The sequence below is a fragment of the Marmota monax genome, unplaced genomic scaffold, assembly GCF_021218885.2.
Source record: "Marmota monax isolate L192 unplaced genomic scaffold, Marmota_monax_Labrador192_F-V1.1 WCK01_AAM20220418_F8-fsc00211, whole genome shotgun sequence".
Taxonomy (NCBI): domain Eukaryota; kingdom Metazoa; phylum Chordata; class Mammalia; order Rodentia; family Sciuridae; genus Marmota; species Marmota monax.
Window position 1 is genome coordinate 126607 of NW_026694080.1, and position 13314 is coordinate 139920.

The 13314-nt window shown below is 38.8% G+C and overlaps 1 protein-coding gene across 4 annotated transcripts in view; it reads right to left on the reverse strand.

The window, feature by feature from the left end:
- Window positions 1-13314, reverse strand: part of Mapk14 (mitogen-activated protein kinase 14) — a 71700-nt gene that overhangs the window by 3267 nt on the left and 55119 nt on the right. For 2 of the 4 annotated variants that reach the window (XM_046464535.2, XM_046464537.2), the window contains exons 9-11: window positions 9852-9931; window positions 4516-4594; window positions 266-439 (exon numbers count right to left, since the gene is read on the reverse strand). In XM_046464535.2, the coding sequence (XP_046320491.1) occupies window positions 266-439; window positions 4516-4594; window positions 9852-9931 (333 nt within the window). Of the gene's footprint in view, window positions 1-265; window positions 440-4515; window positions 4595-5723; window positions 5804-9851; window positions 9932-13314 lie in introns of those variants that run through there. The other 2 variants (XM_046464536.2, XM_046464539.2) reach the window with 2 other exon arrangements.

The following is a 13314-nucleotide window of genomic DNA, read 5'->3' on the forward strand; positions in this document are numbered from 1 at the left end:
CTTTACTTATCTTGAGATATGATCAATGCAAAAACTCGGAGAATCATTTCAAAGGTCCAGAGAGTGTGGTCATCTACAACAGACAGAGTCCATCAGAGAATAAATTTATTCTGCACTAGGGATCTCAACTATAAGTTTCAGTGAGTTGACTATAACCATTCATGAATTTTGATTTTTCCCATGGCATTTGGTTAGTGGTCTACCTAGAAAAGATATTTAAATGTAAGTTCTCAAGGTACACGTTTATCTTGCTCTTAGGACTTACTTTTCCACTCATCTATTAGGAGGTCCCTGCTTTCAAAAGACTGATCGTAAGGATCGGCCACTGGTTCATCATCAGGATCATGATACTGAGCAAAGTAGGCGTGTGCAAGGGCTTGGGCTGCAGTAATTCTCTTATCTGAGTCCAATACAAGCATCTTCTCCAGCAAGTCGACAGCTTTCAGTATCATAGATTAGAAGGAAAAATGGAGACTTTTTAACATGTTATCAAAATTATGCTTTAGTAATAAGCAAACACAGTTTTTACCCTTTATATCCAAACAAAAAATTCTCCAAAGTATCTGATTTAGGATATATTATCCCTTCTTTCTTTTGCGTGTGTGTTTGTATTTTGTATTTTTAGAGTACATTTCTGGCTGGGAGTGTGGCTTAATGGTAGATTGTTTGCCTAGCATGCAGGAGGCCTTGTGTTTGATCCCCAGCACTGCATATAAAAACAAAAAATAAAATAATAATAATACTAAAGAAAAAAAGGGAATTCATTTATTTTTAATTTTTTTCCATAGCTTTATTGAGGTAAAATTGAAGTGAAAAAAAGGGAAGTTAAATTTTTTAGTTATATGTGGACAATAACTTTATTAATTATTATTTATTCATAATCATTAATTATAAATTTATTATTTATTAATTAATGCTGAAGATGAGACCAGTGCCTCACATGTCTAGGCAAGTGCTCTACCACTAACTTTCAGTCCCAGTCCCAAAAAGGGAATTTTACTTTTTAAATTTTCACTACGAAAAATTTCAAACATACAGAATAAAAACTACAGTACAGTGGATACTCACATGTGCCCCACCCCATGCGAATTCAACAATTTACATTTTATATTTTGTATATATGTATTATTTTATGAACTGTTTTAAAATTATAGATAATACTTCATATATTTTAGAACAAAAACATCTTCCTACATAACCATAATACTGTTGTTATACTGAGCAATTTCCAAACATCATTTAAAATCCTGTTTATGTTAAAAGTCCTCAAATTATGTTAAAGTCGCCTTTTACAGATCATTTGTTGAAACCAGAATTCAGTTATAGACCATGCATTGCATTTGACTTGGTTTCTATAGTCTCTCAATCTAGAAAAAAAAACTCTTCTAACCCGTTTCTTCCTGTTTTTGATCTGGAAAGACACTCTAGTTGTCTTAGAATACCTGTTAGGAATGGTCAGGTTCCTTCTTTGTGCTAACATGTACCTATACCTTTGCTTTTCTCTATCCCCTCAATTTCCCCAAATCCAAAAGTTATATCTAAAACATCGGTAAGAATCAGGTTAGACATTTTTTGCAAGAATGAGTCACAGGTGATGCTGTGTACTTGAGAGTGCCTTTAAGGCCATTTGTCCAACTGTTAATGGTGTGAAATTTCATCAGTGGGTTAAAATGTTTCCCCTTTTCCCCAAGTAAGTAATCTGAGGGCATTTTGGCACCAGGTGAAAATCAGTTCTTTTCACATGGCTTTTAGCATCTACTGATTTTCATTCCCAAAGGCAGTGATTTCATTAGGAGGTACAAAGTGGTGATGCTTCTCATCTATCTGGCAAGGATGCTCTGAGTCTTGGCACTGGGGTAGATGGCACTTGGGAGGATGGCCACGGTGGTAACTCTGGTGAAGCAGGGTTTTTGAGACTTTGCAAAAATCTCTTCTTAAATGTGGAGAGGGCGGGGATGGGTACTAAAGAGGAGGACAGCTTCCAGAAGAGATCAATTGTTGTGTAACTGGAGGCTGTGAAAACCCGTCTTCCAGCCTGAGTCCAGAGTAAACACAGGAAAACATGGGTTTCAGGAGGATACAGAAACAAAGTGAATGTCCATGTGTTGGTTCAACTTCCTAAGCATATACTTTGAAGTACTGGGAGGACTGCCTGGATATATATTCTTACCATATTCTTTTCTTCTTAGAAAAAGAAATCTTTTGAGTTTTAAAACTGAACATGGATTACAGGGTAATTTGAGGGTAGAAAGTGCCATGTCCTCAAAACCAATACTTTGATGAGTAATAAGGTTAGAGATAAGAAAATATATTTCTCAAAGATCTTTTAAAAAATATTTTTAGTTATACATGGACACAATATCTTTATTTTTTTTAATTCATTTTTATGTGGTGCTGAGGATCGAACCCAGTGCCTCACATATGCGAGGCAAGTACTCTGCCACTGAGCCATAATTCCAGCCCCTCAAAGATCTTGATAGATATAAATAACAACAAAGGCAGTTTAAGTTTTAATTTGCATTTTGGAAAGAAGAGGGAGAGGAAGTCAGTGACTGACAACACAGCTGTCAATATTTAGATCCTTGGTGCCCTCCTGCTTAGCTGATATCATGGGTACAAGCTTGTGATCAGTTACACCACGTCTGCCCGCCAGGCAAGGGAGACTCTACTAGTCTAGCACTGTTGGGCAACAGGCTGTAAGAAATGTCTGAACTCTGAGAAACACAGTGTTGAGCACCAGATGGGCCAAAGCTTCCATTTGACTCGTTAGCAGTCTGTATTGCTAAGTGGCATCTAGTTCTTTTCACTGTTTAAATGTCATGGTTCCAGAGAATGTAATGACCTAAATAAGCTGCAGGACACACGCATCTCCCCTCCTCCAGAAAATGGAATTAAGAAGTCTTTTTTGAGGGCTGGGATTGTAGCTCAGTGGTAGAGCACTTGCCTCGCATGTGTGAGGCCCTGGGTTCGATTCTCAGCACCACATAAAAATAAATAAATAAAGATATTGTTCCATCTAAAACTAAAATAAATAAATAAATAAATAGAAAGAAATCTTTTTTGAGTCTGTTAACAGAGAGGCTGACAGTAAGCACTGCCATGTCTAAAACTTGGGGCTGGTAAGATGAAAAAAATCAGGATGGAAGGACAGACAAGAAAGCTACCAGTACACATCTTCTCCCTTTCCACAGCCTCCTGGAGTACTTATGGCTTATACACAGCCTCTCATAGATCCCTGAACTAGATAATGTGGCTCAAATAAATCACCCAAAGCCCAATGACAGCATGCCAGGGTAGATGCTAAACTAAGCCATACCCATGATGACCTACGGATTCATCCTTGAACAAGAGACTGAGCCACCCGAGATCTGACATACTCTCTATCTCCAAGGCTGACATGAATTCATCCATAACTGCCCAATGCTTCAAAAAGCATGTGCTTCATATTGTAAGAATTACTGCAGCCACACTGAGACTCTTCAGTCACTATAAAGTACTTCAAAAGGTAAACTACCTAGCTTTTACCCCAGCTTCTGAAGAGGTCACCACAGCTGTCAGTCCTCAAAAGGGTAAAACTAAACTTGAAGCACAGCCACCAGGACCCTCACACAGAGAGATGACCTACGGAGACTTAACACACAGAGACGAAAGACCTACCCCTATAATGTAATCTTCAGTGAAGTGGGAAGGCGGATTATGCTGGCTGTCAGCACCACTCCCCTCCCTACCCTAGTCAGGTCCCGGTCTATCCTTCTGCATCTAGCATTAAACATCACTATCCACTACACCCTCCTAGAGTCAGGAATCAGAGCCTCAGGTAAAACTGCTTTCTGACATCATCTGAAATACACATCAGATCCCGGCTTTACTAGAGGAACCCCTTTGTTAGCCAAGAAAATACATATTTTCAGCTGTCATTTCCTTTTGCCAAAAATCCTGAGGTGACGGGGGATCAGAAGGAATATGGAGCCATTCCTTAAATTTTGAGATGGCATATTAGCTACACAGAGAAAATGGTTAAGCTTTGAGGGGCAGAGGAAGAAGAGGTGAGGGGGAGAGTATTCAAATATGGAGGCAATCAGGACCCATAGCCCTGGACAGTTACCAACAGGGCAGAGAACACTGCAGGGAGCTCCCAGGAGGGTCTGCTAAACACCCATATGTAATTCAGTTGATTCTATTCTCAACTTGGGGCACCAAAAAAATCAATGGCAGCTGTGTACAAGTCTCGGGTTTTCTTCTGTACCTTTCTTCCTGCTCCCCAATTTTTTCTCCCAAGATTCCCATTACTTTTTCTCTTTTCTTCACTGTACCAGCCCATTTCCCTCACCAAAATTTGTGATCTACAAATACATAAACATATAGTGTGATTTTATAAAAAAATCTAACAATACAAACACTGATAATAAGATTTAATTAGTGGCACTCTATTTGTTCAAAAGGAGAAACTCTTCTTCAAATTGCTAATTTTCACAACCAATTCAATACCATGAAATGAGGATATGGTCAACTTACCCAGGGGATTGGCACCAATAAATACATTTGCAAAGTTCATCTTGGGCATCTGGGTCAAAGACTGAATATAGTTTCTTGCCTGTAAAAACAAGGGTCTTCAGAATGACTTTGTTCAACAATGTGACTGCCCTTAAAAAGTCCTATTAAGGGATGAGTGTTAACTAAGAGTCTGATCACTAAGCCCAATGTTGATGACAACTGTTGATATTAAAGACTTCTCTCTCACTGTCTCCCTAACTTCTCCACTTATAATCATCACCTTTATATATTCCTGCTCTCAGTTACACTTCACGTGAACAAGACTGCTAACGAGTTCAGTTCTAAGTAGCCCTTTCTGAAATCAGCCTTCTTAAATAGCTAAAACTGCTAGAGTTGATATTGAAAAGCAGTGATCTTTCTGATTTGAAAAGAAAGTTATAGGAACTGGTCGTATACACACACGGTTGCAATCCCTTTCTACTTGAGTGTGTAGACAAAAAGAGGAAGGGAAAACAGAGGTAAGAAGACCTGTCTCTCTCTAGAGAACAGTCATCCCTTTAACAAAGACGAATAAAAAGGCTGCCTGAATATAACTGGAATAGAAACAAAGTCATTGGAAAGGGCCTTCTGTGATGCTAACCTGCTTCCCCAAAATAATAAGGGCACCTTAGAAAGCAGTAGCCCCAGTCACCTCTGATGACAAAACTAGAGTAAGTTTAAATGGTTAAGAATCAGTAAAGAAAACATCTAACCCTACCTAAGTATTCATATTATTTGTGTATTTTCTTTTATAGTATACCCCTTAGTACTGAGTATTTGATAGGTTTTTTTTTTATTATTAATGATAATCATCTTTTGGTCACTAGAAAAAGCTGCTAATGATCTCTGGTTAACTGCCTCTGATGAAGTCACATCTGGTGTCATACCCTAACTAGAGGCACAGGACTTATGAAGAAACAGTCCCTTGAGCACTAAATTCATAAAATCAAATAAAAGGAACATCATTTTCTATTTACAAGCCTACATTATATTCTCATTCTCAATGAGATGATATTTTATCCCAAATGTCAACAACCTGCAATAGTACATAGGCGGTCACTGCCTTAGTAATCCTCAAGGCACATGCAAGTATTCAGTGACATTAAAAACTGTGCTGGTTATACAGGGGCAATAAAATGAGGATGTGGTCTTCTGAATTAGATACCCCTATACAGTCTATTTATTCTCACCTCATGGCTTGGCATCCTGTTAATGAGATAAGCAGGGGGTGTCCCCGTCAGACGCATAATCTGCTGAAGCTGGTTAATATCTTAGATGCCTAGTCAAGGGCATTGTTAAACATACAGTGCAAAAAAATAACTTTCAACTCAAATTTTAAGAAAGGTCAAAAAGCCACCTCAAAACAAAAAACCTACTCCCCACCCACCTTGGTCAGAGCCCAAGGTTGCATGTTAAAGCATGCTTTGGTGAATGGCATGAGTTATTAGGCCTGTAGTCAGTGAATGGCCATGCAAATAAAAAAAAAAATTAACTTTCTTTGATGTTAACATCATCTTTATGGTTAAATATTTTAGATTCCCTGGAAACAGACTGCTCCTTGATCCAGGATGCCAGCCAGGCAACTGACTTCATGTAACTGACAGCCAACACCTGTTTGCCTGTCAGATAAATACAGATGATTGAGAGAATTTTGATTCAACTTTAGACAAGATAAAATATCTGATATAGTCATTCAAGGAATAGTTTAAATTTTATGGTACAGGTTCTCCAAGGAACCACCTCTCCAAATGAAGGTACAAGTGGAGTGTAGGTTGATAAGTTTCAAAGACATTAGTAACAGTACATTTAAAATACATGCCAAAAACATACAATGGTAAGTGAAGAAAGGGGAGATGGGGGGAAGTTAGAGGCTAATGGCAAAGACAAAAATAGAAGTCACAGGCCGCTGACAGTATCATAGCATGCCACAATTATCATTCCTGTTAAGTCTCTCCAATGAGTAAATACATAAACTTCACTTAAACAGCTGGGAGAAAATGGGCAAAATGTTCCGAAATCATCTGCAACAGCAGAACTGTGAGGTTTTCCTTACATACAAGCACATATTTAAGCTGCACTCCAAATTTCAGTTATTTATTTATTTATTTTGGTGCCAGGGATTGAACCCAGGGGCGCTTAACCACTGAGCCACATCACCAGCCCTTTTTTTGTATTTTATTTAGAGACAGGGTCTCACTGAATTGCTTAAGGCCTTGATAAGTTGCTGAGGATGGTTTGAACTTGTGATCCTCCTGCCTCAGCCTCTTAAGTGTCTGTAATTACAGGCATGAGCCACCGCACCCAGCTAAACTTCACTTTTAACTGTGCTTCCAATATTAACATAAATCCCTTCTTCCAAAATATGATAAAAACTATCAGTTTATTATGCATTCCTACTAAAAGTAGAAGTGATAGTATTTGTTAAACCTTCAAAATAATTCAATAGACTCCTTTTCTATTCCCTGTCTTGAAACTATCAATTCTGTCCTTCAGCTGAAGCATTACCTTCAGCAAGAACCAAGTAATTTCACTTTTTAGTGGCTTCCCTGAATAATTTTTCCACTTCAGCTCATTTCCTGAACTCAACTCCCTAGTGGTCGAATTACTGCTAATGCAAGTTTGAGATTGGATCTGGGGACAGAGCTGGGGCCCTGTGTTCCACTCTTACTTTCCTGCTCCATAGGCCCCAAGATAGAGGCCAGCAAATTAAAAAAGCATTCTCACAACAAATGGTAGATTTACTTTAAACAAACTGCATAACCAACAGTACTTTGCATGCCAAGAGAAATAACAAAAGGGGGCTCACACAGTAAACCAGCAAGAGCAGGTTACGAGTCAGGTCTAAACCATGAGACTCCCAACAACTTCTCTTCTCCTTTCTGTGAACAGTACTTTGCCTGTACATGTTCTGCTTTTGTCTCCTTTAGTCAAAATAGGTGATTTATCCCCCTGCTGTCAGATTCAGATTATATTTCTAAGGAAAAATGTGAATCAGGCTTTGCTTTTTTAGTATTTTTTTTGCTTTCACTGGTTACTATAGGAGCTGGAATACTAATTAAATAAATTCTATATTCAGGCATCCATCATGACCATCTACTCCTTACCTAACTTGTTCCCTAGCCATTACTGTAGTCTCTTAATCAGAATTTCTGATTACTTATTGACTGAATTCCTCAAAAAATGTTGGCACCACTATTCATTACTTTTCAGGGGTAATGAAAACAGTTGCTTGCTTTCTGTTTACTATATGTAATGTAATGTCTCTTTTAATTTTTAAAATCTTTGAATAGTTTTACTCACCTGGCTTTGTTATTTTTCCATTCTGTACTTCACACATCATGTGCTTTTAGGACAAAAAGGTCACTAACTTTGGACAGTGTCACTAAGATCAAGTTAATCTTGCCTACCTTTTTGAATAAACTACTTTTACCCACTTGCCACAGCTGTGTAGGGGGAAAAGTCCTTTCTTATTCCTATACCCAATACTGGTATTATTTGAGTAAGTTCTTTATTCTGGACCTCAATTTCATTACGCCCAATGTGTACTAGTGCTGTTGAAATATATGATGTGTCCCATTTTCATGTAAGATAAAGACATTTCATCATTAGGCTATGTAAATAATATTTCTTTCTTTAAAATAAATGATGGATTAATGATAGATAAGTACAATTTTACCCATACTTTGCATTTCAGAACTTCTTGTAACTAATAGCAGACGGGTAGGGTGGGAGAAGGGACTGAGAGAGTTACTAGTAGTCATTCCCAGGGAATTCATTTGCTATCTCAGTCTCATTAGCACTATTCATTAATTGAGCTTCTTCTAGCCTCTGTCTCCCTTGTCCTTTTACTGACAATCTTTCTAAGCAAATGCTTTTAAAACAACGACAATCACCTGTCCATCCTAAGCATCATCTCATTTCTTCTTTGATTCACTCTAATCCAGCTTCTGCTGTTTCATAAAGGAAAAGAAACACCTTTCAGGTTGACACTGTGGTCAATAGTTCTGCTGATGATTTTCAAAATACTATACAATCACATGAGATTTACAGTTTGGATCGTGTTATTAGAACATCTGGGATCTGTACTCAGCACTGCCAAGTGACTCAATGCATGACTTGGGCAAGTCACAGCTTTTCTGTGTTCTTACTTCCTTATCTTAATCGAGGAAATGAAACAAAATGAAACAGAACCAGCACATCCTTTTACATCCCTTGGAGTGGAAACTGAAAAACTGTACTGGGCATCATGGTCCTTTTTTGTCAGGGACATGATAACAGTTAAACTCACCTGTTCATGCCTGCCTGAACCCCCTGGCAGTCTTCCCAACTGCGCAAAGGGCCCTTCTGTCAGAAATGTGGGAAGGAGAATCCAGAAAAGTGAAGCTGGAGCTCCATGGCTCTTTATTCCCCTTTTGTCTGATTCACTGGCAGCCAATAGAGGGAAAAATGGGAAAAAGGCTGGCTTTCATAGCTTCTCTCCTATCTCTGGTCCCCCAAATGACCAATAGCAGGAAATCATAACCAAACTAAGCCAGAGACACATTCTCATGGCTTCTGTCTAAATCCCTGCTTAGAGAAGGAAAGTACTAGCTCTAAAGTCTTTTCTTGGGTTAGTCAATTAGTAATTACCAAGGAGAGCTATGGGAGGACGGATTTACAAATGTACTCCAGTGGGTCTGAGAGTCAGGAGTAGCAGTGTTTCCTCTGAGTGGTCCGAGGACCGGCAGGGAAAGGGAGGCCGGTTGGGAACATGCACCTTGTATAGGATGTATGAGTTGTCAACTCTAAAATAATAAAAAGCAAGTAACTTTTGGAAAGGGACAACAGGATATAGACAATGTACATTTCACCCCCCGACATTTCATTCTTTTAGTTATGAATTTACATGGTGAGGCTCATACTTTGAGACTGAACACTAACCAAAAAGTGAACAGAGCTTTTGAATATAAGTGAAACTTCTGTGAGAGATGAAGTCAGGGCTTGAAAACAGAGACACAAATTTTCTATAAAACTCTTGCAATGAACTTGAATCTCAAATCTCATTTTTACTAAGATACAATTGCCCACAGGAGGTTCCCATGATCTAAGTATATACCCAAACAGAGAGAGCAAAACACACTCATGCATGCAAGCAGGCACATGCATGCACACACAGATGTGTGCACACACACGTACACACAGATATACCTCATCTTGGAAGTTAGCACGCAAAGTGCACACGTGCTTACAAACATACTAGGGTCAAAGTACAGACCGCAGAAGGCAAAAGGCAGAGACGCCCAACAGGGCAGATAATTACAATCAAAGCATCAACTCACAGACTCTGAGGAGATTTTCTTCAAAAGCTCAGCCCCTGGGGTTCCAACGAGTCTTAAAATGAGCTTCAACTGATCAATATCTAATGGTGGACTATAAAGGAAAATGTTGGGACAAAATAAAAATGAAAAAACAAACAATAACAAACAAAATAAAATAAAACAAACAAACAAAATACTCCAAACACAAAAATTAAAAACCCCAAACCAAACCAAAATGTGAATTCATCTAGGTCAAGATTTCTGCAGGATGACCACAAGTAGGACACATTCCTCCTGTACAAAGGTTCAAAATGCTGCCACACACATATTCAACTCATATTCATTTTGTGCATCTGTCAACACCATGTATTGGTAAAGAGGTGACTTTAGTGGGTCATAGCTAAAACACAAAGGCTCCACTGAGTCCACGCTTGGGCTACACCTACCTTCTCCCCTTCCATCAAAGTATCAGTTGTCAGTCAAGCAGACAGTACTGGAAAGTCAAGGGTTACAGAAAAGAAAAGAGCCACAGAGCACAGGAGCTGGGGACGGGAATATTCCCCTAAGGCTTGACCTAAAGGGCTTGTAATATGACAGTGTGAAGCCTGCTAGGATCTGGAAGCATGACCACTTGAGCTGCCCTCTAGCTCCCACACCGGCGGTAGTAAGCAGAGCACTGTGAGTGACAGCCAGCCAGCAGAGGGCACTCTCCCACTGCATATTCTTTCAAGAGCACCATAACAGCTGAACAAAGGAGGCTGCAACCTTCTAAATGCAAAATGAAAACTGAATGCTTAACAAATTTCACATATCCAAAAGGCTCTAAATACTAACTCCCAATGCCCAAATCTTTATTCTGGCAGCCATCACTTTGATGTATACTTACGTGTATGTGTGCATATTAACCAGAAGACAAAAAATTGCCACTTGTCCTATTGTTTTTAACCTTGCCTAAGAAAAAGGAAGTTAAAGGAGAAAAAAAAATCATATAAAATAGCTTTTTAATATTTTCTGTGGGCATTTGAATAGTTTACTCAGATTTGTGCTGCCATTCTGGGGGGGAGGTGGGGGAAGAGGAGTGGAGGATGACTGTCTGACACCTGTCAGGTTTTTCACATGATTAGCTCCTTTTCAACTTTAGGTCTCAGCTTAAACCTCACTCTCAGAGAGGCCTCACTAGTCTGAGTGGTCTGAAGGCTGGGGAAAGAAGCAGCTCAGTTGGGAACACATCCCTGGTACAGGATGTGTGAGTTGTCAACTCTAAATGAATGAAAAAAATACCCCCACCCCCTTATTCCCGCTCTCAACACCATGCTTGGTGACATCATAGCACTTACACAGTCTAGAGTTACTCTGTGTGCTCACTGTCTGTCACCTCTTCTGGTCTGCAGCTCTGTGAGGGTGGGGGCCACTCTGCCTGTTCAACGTCTGTCCCCAGTACCTAGCTTAACATTTAGTACACAAAAGGCACACAAAATAACAGAGGAGAGGATAGAGCAGGATGAAAGAAAATATTTTTGCTTATGATTATACATGTAAGGGCAAGAGGGTGTAACTTAATAACAATGGCTTCTGCAAGCCATAGTTGCCTAAGTTACAGTAATTACTTATGCAATAGGATGACAGGCTTCTTGTTTTTTTTTTTAACTCCCCAGATCAGAAATCTACTTAAACAGAAGAAATTTCTAGACAGGAATCAACAAATCCCTTCTCACTGCCTGTTTGATATATAAAGTTTTGATGGAATGCAGCCATGTTCATTTGTTTATATACTGTTTTTAGCTGCTTTCACACTAAAGAAAGTAAGTTACAGCAGAAGCCACATGATTTCCAAAGCCTGAAATATTTACTATCTGGCCCTTTAAGAAAAGGTGTGCTGAAGGCTGAGGCAGGAGGATCCAAGTTCAAGACCAGCCTGGGCAACTTAGGGAAACTCTATCTCAAAAAAAAAAAAAATAAAATAAAATAATAATAATAATAATAATAAAATGGGTTGGAGATATAGCCCAGTGGTAGATAGATCAACCCTGGACTCAATCCCCAGTTCCATCAAAAAAAAAAAAAAAAGAAAGAAAGAAAGAAAAGAAAAGGTGTGCTGGGTATGTTTAATTCTAACTTAGACACAAATAACTGTATTCTATAAAAAAACAAGGATAAATTAAAAACAAATCCATCCACATAAGTTATTTCTAACTTTGTCATCTACAAATGACAAAAAGCAGTGTGGTCTGAGGGTAAAATTTAAATACAGCTTTCTTAGTTCAAGGTGTGATCAGAAACTTTTTTTTTTTAATACCAGGGATTGAACCCTGGGGCACTTATCCACTGAGCCACATCCTCAGTCCTTTTAAAATTTTATTTAGAGACAGAGTCTCGCTGAGTTGCTAAGTGCCTTGCTAAGTTGCTGAGGCTGGCATTGAACTTGCAATCCTCCTGTCTCTGCCTCCTGAGCCACTAGGATTACAGAGATGCGCCACAACATTTTTAAAAACATGTTCATGGGGACAGAGCAGGAGTGGGAGTGAGATGGATATTGTCTTACCCTAACACAATCAGATTAATTATAATGGAAATCAGTAAAGGATTTGTTAATTTCTCAACCTAACAAAAATTTATAAAGTTCTCTCACATTCTCTTTAGGAACACTTAATGGAATTGTTATCCTTCTGAAAAAAAAAAAAACAAACAAAACTAGACTACTTCAACTCTCAAACAGGTGGTTTTACAATACATACATCAAAATGAATCTATAAAAGCTGTTGAGACTGGTACTGTTGCTAAAAAGACTTCTTTCTGAGTACTCGAAGGGAGTTGAATTTAATATTGCCTTTAATGGCCCTAACTTCACCCCACTCTATGTGAAGAAAATGCAGCTCCCACTGGCCATAGCAGCTCACTACACCAGCAAGCTGGGGACCCTGTATCTTTCCCCCTGTCTGCCAGTTTGAATCAACCTCAGGACTGGAGATTCAAACCCCAATTCCTCAGCTTCACATCAGTGGCCCTGGTAACAAGCCACTTTTCTGACTGCCTCAAACTAACATTCCTGAATGAACTCAATGCTTCAACTCACACCAAATATTCCAGGTGCTTCTAAGCTTCCAAGTTCTTATTTATGCAAGTAATAAATGCGAATATCCTCCACTATCTCTTTGTGCCAGGCCTTTTCTCTTCCTATTTACCCTTCAAAATCCTCAAACAAGAACTCTGCCATTAAGTCTTCCTGGATATCTTGAATTTGAATTAATTCTTTTTTCTTCCAATAATCTATTAGTACCTTTATTATACTGTTTTTATCATTCCATTTTGTTTTATAATCAGGGACAGACATTTGTTCAAGTAACTTTTACAACTCACTTTTCACTCTGTCTGATCATTCTGGTTTTGAGGACTGGCACATTTTTACCTTCAGTACATTCAATGGAGTAGCCTGACAAACACTAGCTAACTTGAAAGACTTGCTGTAATATGCTTTTCAACCCCA